The sequence below is a fragment of the Herpailurus yagouaroundi genome, unplaced genomic scaffold (assembly GCF_014898765.1).
Source record: "Herpailurus yagouaroundi ecotype Mexico unplaced genomic scaffold, PumYag 248, whole genome shotgun sequence".
Taxonomy (NCBI): Eukaryota; Metazoa; Chordata; class Mammalia; order Carnivora; family Felidae; genus Herpailurus; species Herpailurus yagouaroundi.
This window is the reverse complement of record NW_024412465.1, coordinates 5,400,743-5,417,728: the sequence shown is the minus strand read 5'-3', so window position 1 is coordinate 5,417,728 and position 16,986 is coordinate 5,400,743. Positions and strand designations below refer to the sequence as shown.

The window sequence follows — 16,986 nt, the reverse complement described above, 5'->3', positions numbered from 1 at the left end:
GGCTCCAGGCTCTGAGCCATCAGCCCAGAGCCTGACGCGGGGCTCGAACTCACGGACCGTGAGATCGTGACCTGGCTGAAGTCGGACGCTTAACCGACTGCGCCACCCAGGCACCCCTTAATGTTTTTTTTTAATGTTTGTTTATTTTTGAGACAGAGAGAGACAGAGCATGAACAGGGGAGGGGCAGAGAGAGAGGGAGACACAGAGTCTGAAGCAGGCTCCAGGCTCTGAGCGGTCAGCACAGAGCCCGACGTGGGGCTCGAACTCACGGACCGTGAGATCATGACCTGAGCTGAAGTCGAACGCTTAACCGACTGAGCCACCCAGGCGCCCCAACTTCCTATGATTTTCTTAATCGCACCTTATTTTCTGTAGCTGATGTCATTGTAGTAACACGGTATATAATACACAGAGCATTCAAAATGTGTGTTAGTTGACTATTTATGTTATCGGTCAGACTTCCGGTCCACAGTAGGCTCTTAGCAGTTAAGTTGTTGGGGGGTTAACAGTTACATGTGGATTTTTCAGTGCATAGAGGCTGGGCAGCCCTAACCCCTTGTGGTTCAAGGGTCAAGTGTGATTTCTCCACTTGAATGGCAAATCAAATCCAGACTTTGGATGCAAAGACATGGGTGGCATACATTTATTCCTGAACTTGTCTTAAGCAGACTGCATACATGGGTCTTGTTCTCTCAGCAAAGCTGGGTGCAGACAGGGTGGGTGTCAGCATCATCATTCAGTAGACGATGCATCACAGAGACCCAAAGGCTTAATGATGGCACCCAATGCAAGACTTCATGCTTCCCAAAGCTCCGATCCAATGGAAATGAGCATGGAATGCCCTCCCTGACCCATAGGCCAATCCAAGAAGCTTCCCCCCCAATCCCGCCTCCTTCCTTGGAGGGAGCCCAGTGCACCTTCTCTGGTTGTGTTTCCTAATAGCCAAGACGAGAGGTGCCCATGCCACCTGTTCATGGTACAGACATCCTCAATATCCAGTTGGCATCTAGACAGAGCTTGTGTACTACACGGACCAGCCTTTGGTCACTTGAGTGAGCTTGTGTTTCCTCAGAACCTGGCTTGTAGCAATGACGGACTGACTGACTGACTGACTGACTAAGTGACTGAACAGATGAATGAACGATGTGGTCCCTCCTGCTGCTGAACCCAAACAGAGCTCATTGTTGCTACACCGAGGGAAGAAAAGAACCTCTTTAACGAGAAGACAAACACACATCATGAGCCCAACTACCGAATCGAGTCTTGCCCGCGGATGGAAAGTCGTCACCCTGGAGGGTGCACGGAGACCCTGTCCACTCCCCTAACGTGAGCCACAGGCTCAAACCCAGGACCTCCAGTGCCTGCCAAGCCATGGATTCTGCTTTACTCACCCAGAGATCCGCACGATTTCTCCAGCTTCTGGGAAATGTCTCCGAGGAATTTTATGATCCGGTGTCGAGGGAACAAGCTACCTTCTCCAGAACCATGTTGTTGTTTTCTTCCCTGTCTCTCCCAGGGAGGAAAAGAAACATAAGGGCTGTCACGTAACAAGGAGGAGGAATCTGAGGCCAGGGTCCTACAACGTTCAAATTGTTTGTGAAGCGCGTCTTCTCAGCTTGGGGACTGTGGCATCTGTCAAATCCTGGCGTGTGTGTTATCTCAGTGGCAGAAGATGTCGGCTTGGCCAGGAGCCATCCTGAGCCTCGACTCAGAAAGTACCTTTGTGATCATGGACACGGTCGCTGGCATTTGTGTACAATGGCCTCAAGCTGTAATAGGTTCTCTGATGACATATAAATGCTCCAACGTTGGCACCTTCCCGAACTCAAGATTCTGTTTTGTGGTGCAAATTCCCGGCTGTTCAGAATACTAGATGAGGCACAGCTCGCTCTTGGTTTAATCAAGGAAGGGATTCTAGTTCTAAAAGACATTAGTCCGGAGTCTAGGGCTTTAGTAGGATATCTGAGCAGTCTGAGGGCGTGCCGATACCCAGGGCTGGAAGCTGTAGTTCAAATATGCCTGGCTCAGGGGAGGGGGGGCGGTCCTTGAACTTGGCAGATCAAGAAGATGCCTTCAGAAGCTCTACAGAAATGCTGATCTATCCAGAGGAATTGCTTCTGGAATTCTGTTGAAATTGGAGATGACCAGCAATCCTTTTCAGAGGCTCCCCCAGTGGGCAACCAAAACCCACGAGCCTTAGTGGACCTTCAGAAGCATCTTCAGCATCTTTGTTGAGAAGGAGGTCTCTGTAGGGTTTACCACCTTGGCCACGGAAACATGGAGAACTCACCCCGGGCATTCTCACGTCTCCCAAACCAGAGCAAAGACATTCCTTTGCATTTTATTAAGTTCCCAGTAAGGGATGCTCCATTCCCGAAGGAGAACACCTCATGGCGCCAGTCCATCCACCCTGAACATCCAAGCAGCGAACTATAAAGCACCTGTCCCCGTGTCCAGTGTGAACCCCACAATGGAAGAGCTGCGGGCTGTGGTTCCAAAGAATGCATGTGCCCGGAGTTGACATCGGGTTTGAGTCTTTCATGAGATTCTGTCAACTGAGGGAATGGAGAGTGAGATGACCAGCCTGCGGTCACTGGTCTGGAAATGCAGTCCAGAGGCACACACACAGTGTCCTTTCTATTGCATTTCCAACGGCTAGCTTGTCGTTGTTAGAATTTGAGGACATCTTCAGACGGAAGACTGAGCCATCCTTGCCCGACTGGGGGTGAGGGAGAGCCCTAAAGTCAAGGATCCTGCCCAGTAGAGTGCGTGAGATATTCGGAAGCGTCGGGAACTGTATGAGGTCCTATCAATTTCCGTCAGATTCTATCAGGTTCCAAATTCCTATCAATTGGTTGGTGGCTTAGAAGCATAGGAGTTCACCTTCCCCCAGCTCTGGAGACCCAGGCGGGGTAGGGCTCTTGAGAGCCAGGCGGGGCAGGGTCAGAGGCTCCCGGGGAAGATCCTTCTGGCCTCTTCCACCTTCTGGGGGCTCCAGGAGTCCCTGTGTGTGGCTGAGTCTCTCCAATCCCTGCCCCCATCGTCACATGACCTCTTCCTCGTTTGTCATGAAATCTGTCTGTACTTATTTCAGAAGAGGAAACTTCTGAATCACGTTGGGTCTGCGTCGAGAACCCAAGATGATCCGCTTGTCCTAATTCCCTCCCAAAGATTATCTTTCCAAGTAGCATCACATTCACAGGTTCTGGGAGGGTAGCACGTGCAGGTATCTTTTGAACCGGATCGTACTGCACCTCCTAGAGAGACCGACTGGACACAACCCCAACGACCTTCCAGGTCTGCCTGACCTCCACTGCGTGTGCCACCCCTCATGTCCCTGGTGGACAAGCTGCCTGTGCCTACGGATACGCAAGGAACCAGAAGGAAATGTCTGGCTCAGCTGGGCTCTGATGAACGGTGGTCACCACCCACGACTGGGCACCACATATTATGCCTCGTCTAGTTTCCTGGACTAAGTATGAACCGGGTCCTGCAGATGTCTCTAGGAAGGGTGCCAGTGGAAACGTTAACAGACATTCTGTTAGGGACACAACCCATGGGGACACAACCCATGGGAAGAGCTGTCCAGACCCCTCTCTTCCTCCCCATCCTACAGATCTCTACGGGGAGTGCCGTCCAGGACCCTGTCCGCCCACCTGTTCTACGGAATCCCTGACTGGCATTGGTCATATCCTCATGACGATGGGCTTGAGCTCATGTCAGCAGACCTACAGGCTGAAGGTGGCACCCGGGGCCGGGTCATTGTCAAAGTGTGGAGTAGACCATGGGTTTCCACCTCAACCTGGCCCCAACAGACTGAGGAAGGCTCATGTCTCTCTGTCTTGGGGACCCAGGAGTCCAAGCTGAGTGTCCAGAATAGTGGGTGCGTGGGAGAACAAAGGACTCACGGGACCCAGAAACCTCTGGAGACCCAACGCTTCATGCTCGTGTCAAAGTGCCTGTGTCACTTGGAACATGTCTCCTCAAAACTACTCCCTGCCGTGTGTTACTCAAGAAACATGGAACACTTGGCTTAGGCAGCATTTAATGGTTCCTGGCACTTGGGAGAAACTTGCCACACAATTTGTGGCTCACGGCCACTTGGAGGCCACACTCAATATTTCTTTTGTTCCCCGATTTCCCGCAAAGGCAGGACAGCAGACAGGAGACCGTTGGGGACAGAGCCCTGAAGGCAACAGCTGTGGAAAAGCAGACACGGGGATCGGTCACAGACCTGCGTTTGCCGGGCCGAGGCGAGGTCTTCCCAATGTGGCCGTTACCCCAAGAGGGTGTCTTGGGTCACGTCAGGGATGCTGGTCATCTGGCAACTTGTGGCCCACAGTTGTCTCTGGAGATCTCGGTCGTATGTGACCGTCAGAGACTTGGTCTCTTTCTCGTTGTAAAGGTAGCGGCCTCCGATTCCTTCCAGGTCCGGGGTGACTGCTGCGTAGACGGAGGTCCAGGCTCCCTCATCTGGGGTCTGCCGGGAGAGGGAAGGCCAGGACGCGTCAGCTTTGGGAGCACAGGGCACGGGATTCTTGGGGCCCCCACAGACGCGAGTTTCCAGCGGGGGCGGGAGGGTGGCAGCGTTCCTGGGCAACGGTCACCGCGTAGGGGGACAGCAAAGTGCAAAGAGAAGCTGGGAACGCAGACAAGACACGTGAGGGCTGAGCCCTGCATCTGGCGCACCGCGGCAACGTCACAACGCCACAACGTGGGCATGGTCTGCGGGGTAGGGGACCCAAAGGGACCTCAGGACACTGCAAATGGTGGTGACCCCAGGACCCTCGGGGCTGTGATTCTGCGCCCAGAAGCCAACAGAACGTCCCCTGAGCTGCTTACGACAGGCTGAGCGCTTCGGGGGGCGGGGAGCGCTTATGTTGCTTAATAAACTTGCGGAAATCGCCCGCCCCAGCCCCTCAACCCTTCTCACGGGCCCCGTCGGTCTACACAGCCGACCCCAGAACAACACGCGTCTGCTGCGAGGCGGATGCTTTTCGGGAAATGCCACATAGTCTTGGAAATGCGTTTTCTCTGCCTAATGAGTCTCCTTCTCTGGCCTCCCCTGTCGTCAGAACACAGTGCAAAGCACACACAACGTACCCAACGCGGTCAACCCGTTTACGGGACCTGCGAGCCTGCTCGTCCAAGGGAGGCCTCCGGGCCTCACAAGGTGGACGTGCGTCTTCATCTGCACGGGGGTGGGCCTTCCCACGCACGCGCACACACTCCCACGTGCACACCCCCCCCACGGACACGCACACACTCCCACAGACACGCACACACACTCCCATGCACACGCACACACTCCCACGGACACACACACTCCCACGCACGCACGCACACTCCCACGTGCACACACCCCCCCCAGCGACACGCACATACTCCCACAGACACACACAGACTCCCACGTGCACACACACACCCCCACGGACACGCACACACTCCCACGCACGCGCACAGTCCCACGTGCACACAACCCCCCCACAGACACGCACACACTCCCACGCACGCGCACATACTCCCATGTGCGCACACCCCCCACGCACGCGCACACACTCCCACGTGCACACGTCCCCCCACAGACACGCACACACTCCCATAGGCACACACTCCCATAGACACACACACACTCCCATGCACACACTCCCACGCACGCACACGCACTCCCACGTGCACACCGCCCCCCCACAGACACACACACACTCCCATGGACACGCACACACACTCCCATGTGCGCACACACACTCCCACGCACGCACACACACTCCCACGTGCACATCCCCCCACAGATACGCACACACTCCCATAGACATACACACACACACACTCCCAAAGACACACACACACACTCCCACATGTGCAAACACACTCCCACATGTGCACACACCATGAGCACACACACACTCCCACACACGTGTACACACTCCCACAGACACACACACTCCCATGGACACACTCCCACGCATGTGCACACACTCGCATGCACGCATATACTCCCACGTGCACACAAACATTCCCACAGACGCCCACACACACGCCCACAGACACACACACTCCCATCTGTGCAAACACTCCCATAGACACACACACTCCCACATGTGCACACCCCCACGGACACACACACTCGCATGCACGTGCACACACTCCCATGGACACACACACTGCCATGCACACACTCCCACGAACAGACACACAATCCCAGGGGTACAAACACACTCCCACGTGAACACACACACTCCCATGCATGCACCCTCACATGCACGCGCACACACACACACACACTCCACGCACACACACATTCCCATGTACGCACACACACACTTCCATGGACACATACCCCCATGTGCACACACACTCTCATAAACACACACTCTCCCATGTACACACACACACTCCCGTAGACACACACACTCCCAGAGGCACACACAACCATACACACACACACACTCGCATGCACACACACTCCCATGCGCACACACACAACTCTATACACACTCATACTCACACGCATGTACACACATTTATATGCACATACATTCGCAGGCACGCAAGTCATGTACAGACATATTTACCTGCACACGCATATGTTCTCACACACATGTATTCATATGTATTTTCACATGTACACACAGGCACTCACACTCCCACACATACCTTCACACACATAGTCACACATACATACTCATGCACACACCTATGCTCATGGGGACAGTCATGTACCCACACGCACACATCCATTCCCACGCACACACACACATACTCTGATACAGACACATAAGCTCATATTTACACACCCGCGCACACATTTATACACACATACTCTCCCATGCACATGCACACAGTCACCCAAGCCATCCCCGGCAGCCAGCTCTGCTGACACACGAAGGGGCAAGAATTAATCACATCCACTTACCCAACTATCATGGCTTAAATACATGATGGATGCTAGGCTTAAAAAAGCAACCGCTGATCATTTGTAGAACATTTTAAAGCCTTGGGCTCATAATGAAGACGGAAATGAGATTTCATTTGTATTCTTTAATTCCTAAACGTTTTGACAGCTCATGAAATAGACGGTTTTATTCATTTATTCCTCATTCTATCTCATATCACATCGTAATCATCACCCATCAGAGCAATTATAGGTCATGTCCGCGTGAGACGGAGGGTGTCATGATAAGTGTGGAGACGCACCTGTGTGTACAAGTACACACACACGTACACACACGTGCTTACAGGCACACACATGGTCACGTGCACACACACTCACCTGCACGTACTCATCCATGTGCACACACATGTGCTCACACACTCACCCACGCACACACACACGTGCTCACACATGGTCACATGCACACACATATACTCATACATGCATACACCCACTTGTGCACACACTTGCTCACATGCACACTCACCTGTGCGCACACATGCCCACATGCACACGTGTGCTCACACATGGCCACAGGCACACACACATACACATGCACACCCTCACATGTGCACACACGTGCTCACACATGGCCACATGCACACACACATGCACACACTTGTGCACACGCACGTTCACACACTCAAACATGCACACACACGTATACACACGTGCTCACGTGAGCACACACATATTCAGGCACATGCACACACACTAGCCCACACGCACACACACGTGCTCACCCACAAGCTCGCATGCCGTCACACACCTGATTTTAACCTTTGGGGATTTACCTGCACGCCCTGGAGGATGAGTACACACCCCAGAGCCTCAGGACCTGGGTTCAAATTCCTGCCTCACCACCTGTTCCCTGCGAGACCTTCGCCAAACCAACCACCTCCCAGGACCCTTTCCTCACGTGGAAAACAGAAATTATACAACTAGCTTTTCCACACGAGGATCAGGGGAAATGCGCGACGCCTTGGGAGTGAAAGGCTTTTGGCAAAAGTAGAAACATGACTGCAAGTGATACACAGGAACCACAAGGGAGACGACTTCTGAGCCCGAGGGGGCTCGTAGAGCGGGAAACGCCACGGGCAGGGGGACGGCCAGCACAGCTGGGTAACCAGGGGGAGCGTCCCCCGGGCCCAGCTCCAGCCTCTGTCTGTGTAGCAGCCTTCCTGCTGAGCTGGACGGGGCTCCGCGGAAGCCACAAGCCTCAGGCCAGCTGATCTGCGCCCCCCAAAACTCATACGGTGAAGCCCTTGCCCTCGGGCCCCCAAAATGCGTTTGATTTGGAGGTGGGTCTTTAAACGGGGGATTATGGTAGAATGAGTCGTTAGGATGGGCCTGATCCCAAGGGGATGGGGTCCTTCTAAGAAGAGAGGATGAGCAGACAGACAGGACAGAGGAGGAACAAGCCTCTGCCCCTTCCTGGACCTCACACACCGCCTCAGCCCTGCCTGAGCTCAGACCCCCAAACTCAGCCCTGCCTGGATCTCAGACCACAGGCCTCAGCCCTGCTGGGATTTCAGAGCCCCAGCCTCATCCCTGCCTGGACCTCAGACTCCCAGCCTCAGCCTTCCATGGATCTCTGACTTTCAGCCTCGGCCCTGCCTGGATCTCAGACCCCCAAACTCAGCCTCACCTGGATCTCAGACCACAGGCCTCAGCCCTGCCTGGATCTCAGACCCCCAGGTTCAACCCTGCATGGACCTCAGACCCCCAGCCTTCGCCCGGCCTGGACATCAGACTCCCAGCCTCAGTCCTGCCTGGACCTCAGACCCCCAGCCACAGCCCTGCCTGGAACTTAGACTTTCAGCCTCAGCCCTGCCTGGTTCTCAGACTCCCAGCCTTGGCCCTGCTTGGAATTGAGACCCCCGACCTTAGCCCTGCCTGGATCTCAAACCCCCAGGCTCAGCCCTGCCTGGATCTCACAGACCCAACATCAGCCCTGCCTGGATCACAGACACCCATCCTTGGGACCCTGCTGGACCTCTGACACCCAGCCTCAGCCCTGCCTGGACCTCAGATCCCAGCCTCCCCCCTGCCTGAATCTCAGACTCCCAGCCTAGGCCCTGCTTGTATCTCAGACTCCCATACTCAGTCTTACCTGGATCTCAGAACCCAAACCTCAGCCCTGCCTTGATCTCAGAACCCAAATCTCAGCCCTGCCTCGATCTCAGACCCCTAGGCTTGGCCCTGCCTGGACCTGACTCCCAGACTCACCCCTGCCTGGACCTCAGACCCCCGGCCTCGGGCCTGCCTGGATCTCAGACACCCAGCCTCAGCCCTGCCGGGATCTCAGCCTCCCGGCCTCGACCCTGCCTACATGGCAGACCCCCAACTTCAGCCACGCCTGGATCTCAGACTCCTGGGCTAAGTCCCGCCTGGATCACAGAACCCCAGCCTAGGGCCTGACTGAATCCCAGACCCCCAATCTTGGCCCTGCCTGGATCTCAACCCCAAACTTCGGGCCTGTTTGGATATCAGGTTCCGAGGCTCCACCCTCCCTGGATCTAAGACTTTCAGCCTTGGCCCCACCTGGATCTCAGCCTCGCGGCCTCCACTCTGCCTGATCTCAGAACCTCAACCTCGGCCCTACCTGGATCTCAGACCCCCGACTTCAGCCCTGCCCGGAACACAGACCCCCAATCTCGGCCCCGCCTGCCTATCAGTCCCCCAGCCTCAGCCCTGCTTGGGTCTCACAGACCCAGCCTCAGCCCTGCCTGGATCACAGACTCCTATCCTTGGGCCCCTCCTGGACCTCAAACACCCAGCCTCAGCCCTGAGTGGATCTCAGACCCCCAACCTCGGCCCTGCCTGGATCTCAGACCCCAGCCTCACCCCTGCCTGTACCTCAGACCCCCCGCCTTGACCCTGCCTGGATCTCAGACCCCCAGCCTCTTCCTTGATTGGATCTCAGACTCCCAGCTCAGCCCTGCCTGGATCTGACTCCCTGCCTCGGCCCTGCTTGTATCTCAGACTCCCAGCTTCAGTCTTGCCTGGATCTCAGACCCCCACCCTCAGCCCTACCTGGGCCTCAGACGCCCAGGCTCAGACCTGCCTGGCTCTCAGACCCCCAACCTCGGCCCTGCCTGCATCTCAACGTCCTGGCCTCCACCCTGCCTGGATCTCAGACTCTTGGCCTCGGCCCTGCCTAGATCTCAAACACCCAACCTCAACCGTGCCTGCATCTCAGACCCACAGCCTCGGCCCTGCCTGGATCTCAGACCCTAGCTTTAGATGCTCCTGGATCTCAGACTCCCAACCTCGGCCCCGCCTTATTCTCAGAAACCCAGGCTCAGATCTGCCTGGTTTTCAGTCCCCCAACCTTGGCCCCGCATGGATCTCAGACCTCCAACCTCAGCCCTGCCTGGATCTCAGACTCCCAACGTCAGCCACGCCTGGATCTCAAACTCCTGGCTTCGGCCACACCTGGGTCAGACCCCCAGCCTCGGCCCTACATAGACCTCAGACCCCCCGCCTCGGGCCTGCCTGGATGTCAGACCCCCAGGCTCAGGTATGCCTGGACCTCAAACCCCCAGGCTCAACCCCAGCAGGATCTCAGACCCCCAGGCTCAGACCTGCCTGGACCTCAGACCCCCAGCCTCGGCCCTGCCTCGATCTCAAATCCCCAGGCTCGGCCCTGCCTGGACCTCAGACTCCTAACCTCCAGCCCTGCCGGGATCTCAGATTCCCGGCCTCGACCCTGCCCGGATCACAGACCCTCAAATTCAGCCCTGCCTGGATCTCAGCATCCCGGACTCAGCCCTGCTTGGATCACAGATTCTTGGCCTCGGCCCTGCCTGGATCTCAGACCCCCAACCTCAGCCTTGCCTGGATCTCAGACTCCCAGCCTCAGCCCTGCCTGGACCTCAGCCTCCAAGCCTCAGCCCTGCCTGGACCTCAGACCACCAGTCTCAGCCCTGCCTGGATCTCAGACCCCCATGCTCGGCCCTGCCTGGACCTCAGACTCCCAGGCTCGGCCCTGCCTGGATATCCAAGGGAGACAATGAACGTGTGTGGTTTAGGACACCCAGTCTGTGGTGCTTAGTTGTGGAAGCCTGGGGAACCCTAATTCAACTCAGTAGATGATTTTTCCTCTCCGCCTTGGAACGTTCCCTGCGGAAGGCTCTAGGAACAGCTGGCCCGGCAGGTGGCTCCTATCTCAGGAAGGACCTGTGTGCACCCACCTTTTTCAAGGAACAGGTGGTTATACCTTCACTCATTTGCTACATGACGAGTCCGGGGCAGGACATGGTCAGATTCGGCCCCACGGACCTCAGAGTAGGAAGGAAGACTGGTATCGGCAGAAACTTCTCAGCCATGTGTCCCGCAAGCGATGGCATCCCCGTTTGGACCGAATGCGCACGTCCCCCCAGACCCTTACGGGAAAGCCCCAACCCTCGATGGGACGGTATTAGCAGGTGGAGTCTTTCGCAAGTGATCAGGGTGCAGTGAGGTCGTGGTGGGATCAGTGCTCTTCCCGGAAGAGGACTTTGCCACCTGAGCGAACGCACACATGCCCCAACCCCAAGCTCTACATTTGAAAGGTGCCGTGGTCTAGGTGACGAGAAGACCACGAAGGCGAAGGAAGGTTTGTCCTGAATCTCTTTGAGCTAGAACCCTGCACACCCCAGCGGCAAGGGTAGGCACAGCTGGTGTCACCTCCCCTCCGCTCTCACGTCTCCCCTTTGCTTCTCTCCGTTTTGAGCTCTTATTTCCTGACATCCTGTGCCTGTGGCTCACGGTGGAGCGGTCCGCCATTGGCTGGGCACCAGGCTGTAGGCTGGATGCCCCAGGGAGCCACCATGCCTGACCCTTGACAAGGAAAGCCCACGTGGGTCGACTGTTAATGGGGCCAGCAGAATAAAGCCCTCCCGCTCTTGGCGATCTCTTGCACTGGGATCCTCCCTCGCTAACTCAACTTTTCCTGTGGTGGACGCCACGTTGGGAAGAAGGCAAGGTCAAAAGGCTTCCCCTCCTATGACCTCTACGACCCGTACCTGGAGGGTAAAGATGTAGGTGACATTTCATGACCCATGAGCTCAAGCTAGGGGATGTTCATCCCCAGGGACCAGCGTTGTTAATCCTTTCTTCTTCTTCGTCCCCCGGATCACCCTTTGGCTCATTCGGTCATGGAACTCACGTCCTAGAGAAGTTCAGCCGCAACCAGGACGGGTAAATGAGGCAGACCCTCCTTAGCTTAATTCGCCAAAGAACCATCGATAGGATGGGATCCAGGCACGCAACGGTGTTCAAACTGACTGGCGACTCAGGTCCGTGATCATACACATCGTGGAGGCAGATCGGGAAGGACCTAATTAAGACAGATATGCGGAAAGCCCCACATCACCTGCATTCTGTCTCTGGCCTCAAGCAACACCAAAATCTGATTACCCGCCCTCGTGCAGTTGTAGTGGAGATGAGCTGCTTTCTGGCTCACTCCCAGAATGATGAAGTGTGCTGTTTCCTGGGCAGTCTGTGCTGAAAAAATCAGTCACCTTCTGCATAGATAAGAAGGTTCTCTAAACAATGCTTCCTCTGGCATAAACAACATACCCCATTTTATCTACAGCTTGTAAAAAAAAAAAAAAAAAAAAGAAGAAAATAATCCTTAAAGACTTGGAAGATGTCTAAAATGTGAAACCAAACCCAAGAGTGAAACGTGTTGCTTTTATCAGGGGCAGGGGGGTTGCTGGGGAACCAGACGCCCGCTGGGAGACCAGGGAAGAGGGCTCTGTGTATTTATAGTTAAAGGTTTTCTCTGCGTGAAGCCATGGATGGAAACTACAGACTGTTTCAGTGCGATTCAGTACAGCAAACGTCTGTTAAATGCTCACCAATATTTTGTTGGCTCTCGGGGCAGAGAAAAGCTACTCTGAAAACAACCCCCACCACCCTGTAGCTTACAAGAGGCCGGGGCTGTGGGGTCGACGGTTGGGCACAGATGCCTGAAAAAATAATAGCAAAATAAGGATGGGATTTAAAGCGTGCTAAATACAACCGCAGGGAAACATGAATGCCTTATAATCACATAATTATAGAGGGCTTTACAGTTTTGGAAATGCTTTCACACATATTCCGTTAGCGATTTTCACCACAATCTTTTCAGATGTTATTATCCAGAATTAACAAATTACCCAAGCGAGGGGCATTGTGGGTGGTGGGGGCGGGGGAGGGTCAGGGTGGGGTCGTGCTGAATGCCCACGTCTTGGTTTTTCCATAGACCCCAACCCTCTCCCTCTTGGTCCTGAATCTGCCTCCCCGTCCCCCATGCCTACGGTTCATTTCTCACCTCCTTTCATGTCTTCGTCTGTGGAATGAAAACCTGACTCTCCTCTGAGCCACAGACGCACATTCACGGCAGCCCAGCTTGGTACACGGGGAACCAGAGACCCTACTTAACCCCCTCAAGGTCAAGCATTCCCAGATCACCACCTGGGCATTTCTCATCGCCCCGTGTCTTGGACTGGAATCACCCTTACTCTCACTTTCCTAAGTCAGCAACCCTGGAACTACCATTGAGTCTGTCCTCTTTCGTATGCCAGAGTCAACCAGTCAAGATGTCTTGACCTTCCTCTCTCCCTCTCGAGCACATCCAGTGCCCCCTGCACCAATGCAATGGCCTCTAAGTGGATGGCTCTGATCTCATCTCATCACTGACGTTCCCCAACTGGCATCCAGAGCTAACATCCTAAGGTGCCCATTGGCTTGTGATGGGAACTCAACTAGCTATCCCTTGCTTTGACTCCAAGCATTCTCATGAGTGCCAAAAGGAGAAATCTGGTGGCAGTGGTCTACCCTAGTGTCGGGGGTAGCAGGCGAAAGCTTGACTGGGCTTGCAGCCTTGGAAGGTGGGTTGAAGACTGGGCCAGGGTCCAAGGAGGATGAACAATGCTGGAGCTATGTGTGATGCAGAAAGTGGGTCAAGATGGCGGGTGGTCAAAGGGACTTCCATCACTGGAAGGTTGCCTGAGATGTCCTCAGTCTGTCTCAATGGACATCCTGCACTGTCTCCCAGCTCCACACCTCCTGGGGGATCCCATCTGGCTTGATGTAATCAGGATATACCTGAGAGGCGGGTCTTGTCCACCGGCTCTACAGAGGAAGGAGGTGAAGCCAACATACTTGGCAAAGACACAAGAGAACGGTCTTCAGAGCTGAGACCCAAGGGAGGTGAAACTTCCAGGAATTTATCACAAACTTGGTGGCTTAGTACAGCACAGATCTATTCTCTCAAAATTCTACAAGGTTACAAGTGTAAAGCTTTTCTCAGTGGGCCAAAATCCGAGGGTTGGCAGGGGCTGCCTTCTTCCTGGATGTTCCAGGGGAGAGTCTGCCTCCTTGTCACTTCTTTCTCCAAGTCTGACCCACTCTCCTCTCCCTTACGAGGACCCCTGTGATGGCGCTGGGCTCTCCTGGATCGTCTGAAATATCCTACCACAGGTTGATTCCACGATGGAGGACGAATGGCGGTAGGTCCCTACAGCACGACAGAAGGTCAACTGAAGGCCGTGATCACAGTGTGCTTGAATCTTGTTGAACGAGGGGGGAAGGATGGCTGGACGTGTGCCCTTGAGTTGATTAATGCAACCTGCCACCCTCCCGACACATCCATCAAAAAGCAATCAAGTGACCCAATGACCGGCTGATCCAAATGCATATTAAAGAGAACCAGCCATCACCAGTCGTACATGCTGCGGTGACGTGGCCACATCCTACGCTGTCAATTTGTTTCATTGGAATAGGAGACCCACCTACTGTGGGGAGACCCCCAATCAGACCTGGGATTGTTTGAAACAAGCCCCACCCAGGGGTCCAGAGGCACCCGGCACCGAGGACCGTGCTTCCTCATGGTCCCCACTGATCCTGAGGCAGTGAGGTAGGTGCATGGGGTTGCTGTCCTAACACCACGGTCCCCACACCTGACAGATGCATTTTCTGCATCGGCACTGGCATCCCTGGGTCTCACGACCGCTGAAAAGCTTCATCTACACTCATACGGAGCCTGGGAAAGTAGAGACCGACAGACTCGTGCCAGCCTCCTGCTTCTTCTCAAGGAACTGCGCCACGCGTCCCCGGGGCGCTGCCAACCGGGTCTGGGGCAGGCCGAATGAGGCTGCTCTGTTGGTGTGAGACAATATTTCCAAGTCCCTTTGCCGGAGGAAGTAGACACCCGATGATGAGTCGGCAGGAAGGCCGATGGAAAAGGAAGGGCGGTAATGAAGCCCTGACGGGAGCTGTGGGGTGCAGCCGGTTCACGAGAGGCGCTCGGATGAGACCAGGGGCACGCGTGGCGGGCAGGCGTCGAGAAGAGCTCCCCTGGCCGTCTTCATTAATTCCAACACTTGTCGAAACCCACAATCCTCGAAGGGACCAAGCTGTCAACGCTGACTCAGGGCGAGGGAGGAATCCTCAAGAAAGCGATCCGCGTTAAAGAGAACGTTGAGAGCCGAGTTGGAACCAGCCAGGTGAAAATCTGCAAACCCACAGAGCTTGCAAAGGCCGATAGTTTCATCAGGACGTTAGTATGTCAGCTTGACAGAGAGAGCACAGAGGAGGATTTGTGGTTCTGGGGTAAATATCAGTACAGAAGTCCCCAGTGAAGTGCCTGCGGCATGGGATCCTCTGGTGTGGGGGACATGAACGGTCAACGACGGGCAGAATCATTCTAGAAACCGGGGACCCTCCACTCTAGGATCCACGTGATCCCAATAAGGCACTTGAGGGTAACAAAAGCAAAGACACACTCATCTCCCTGGATCCCAGTCAACTAGATTCCCAGTTTTCTGGAAAGCGCCAGATATTAAATATTGCTGGTTTCTTGCGCCATCTGGTCTCTGCTATAACTACTCAGCTCTGCTGCTGAAACACAAAAAACACGTAAATGAACAAGTGTGTGTGTGTGTGTGAATAAAACTTTACTGGCAAAACCACGTGGCCGCTGAAAATAGCAAGTAAGACATGACCCGGCAATATCATCTATTAGCTAATTGCGTAGAGAGTAGGTAAGAGCATTTTCAAGAGAGGCACCAAGAAGGGGCGGGGATGGGATTATATTCGCACCTTAAGTCCTCATCTGGCTTCACAAACGGAAGACTGAAAATCCATTAAAAACCAGACGTCAGCCACAGAATCAACAAAGGTGCAAAGGCCGGAGGCATTCTCAGCCCTTGAACCATGTCTGCGTAAAACTGTCCTTGAAAGCCCATGGAATTCTCCGGAACATGCAGACGGGAGAACCTTCTAGAACCTTCTCAGGCCAGAGCCCACGGTGTTCCCTAGAGAGCCTGGGACGGAAACAGCACTGGAGATGCACGGTCGATGCTCTTCGGGCACGTCGTTGGAAACCGCAAAGAACGAGAAGTGACCCAGATGTTCCTGACCAAGAGGACAGAGCTAAGATTTCAAACACTTCATATGGACTGATTAACTGTGGGTTAAATTGGGTCCTGGCCCCCAAAACACATTTGGAGGTCCTAGCTCCCAGTAGGGTGAAGGGCACGTTGCTTGAAAACAGAGTCGTTGCCAATGTGATGAAGGGAAGGGTCTGAGATGAGCCCATCCTAGATCACGATGGCCCTGAATCTGATGACAGGTGTCCTCACAGGAGAGGCAACAAGAGAGACACAGACACAGAGGAGAAGCCCCGTGAAGACAGAGACAGAGACGGGAGGGACGTGGCCACAAGCCCAGGGATGTCTGGAGCCCCAGAAGCTGGAAGAGGCAGGAAGGACCCTCCCCTGGAGCCTCAGGAGGGAGCACAGCCCAGGCCCCCTGGATCTCAGTGGCTCTGCCCCTCCTGGGTCTCAGTGGCCCTCCCCCTCCCGGATCTCAGAGGTCCTGCCCCTCCTGGATCTCAGAGGTCCTGTCCCTCCTGGATCTCAGTGGCCCTGCCCTGCCTGGATCTCAGTGGCCCTCCCCCTCCCGGATCTCAGTGGCCCTCCCCCTCCCGGATCTCAGAGGTCCTGCCCCTCCTGGATCTCAGAGGTCCTGTCCCTCCTGGATCTCAGTGGCCCTGCCCTGCCTGGATCTCAGTGGCCCT

At 55.0% G+C, this 16,986-nt stretch overlaps 1 protein-coding gene across 1 annotated transcript in view; it reads right to left on the bottom strand.

The window, feature by feature from the left end:
* Nucleotides 1-4,029: 4,029 nt before the first annotated feature.
* The window catches only part of DHRSX (dehydrogenase/reductase X-linked), a gene marked incomplete at its 5' end in the record, with an annotated part of 106,075 nt that continues 93,118 nt past the window's right edge, over nt 4,030-16,986 (bottom strand). Inside the window, one exon of the mRNA XM_040460150.1 lies at nt 4,030-4,606. Within this exon, the coding sequence (XP_040316084.1) occupies nt 4,278-4,606 (329 nt within the window). The remainder of the gene's footprint in view (nt 4,607-16,986) is intronic.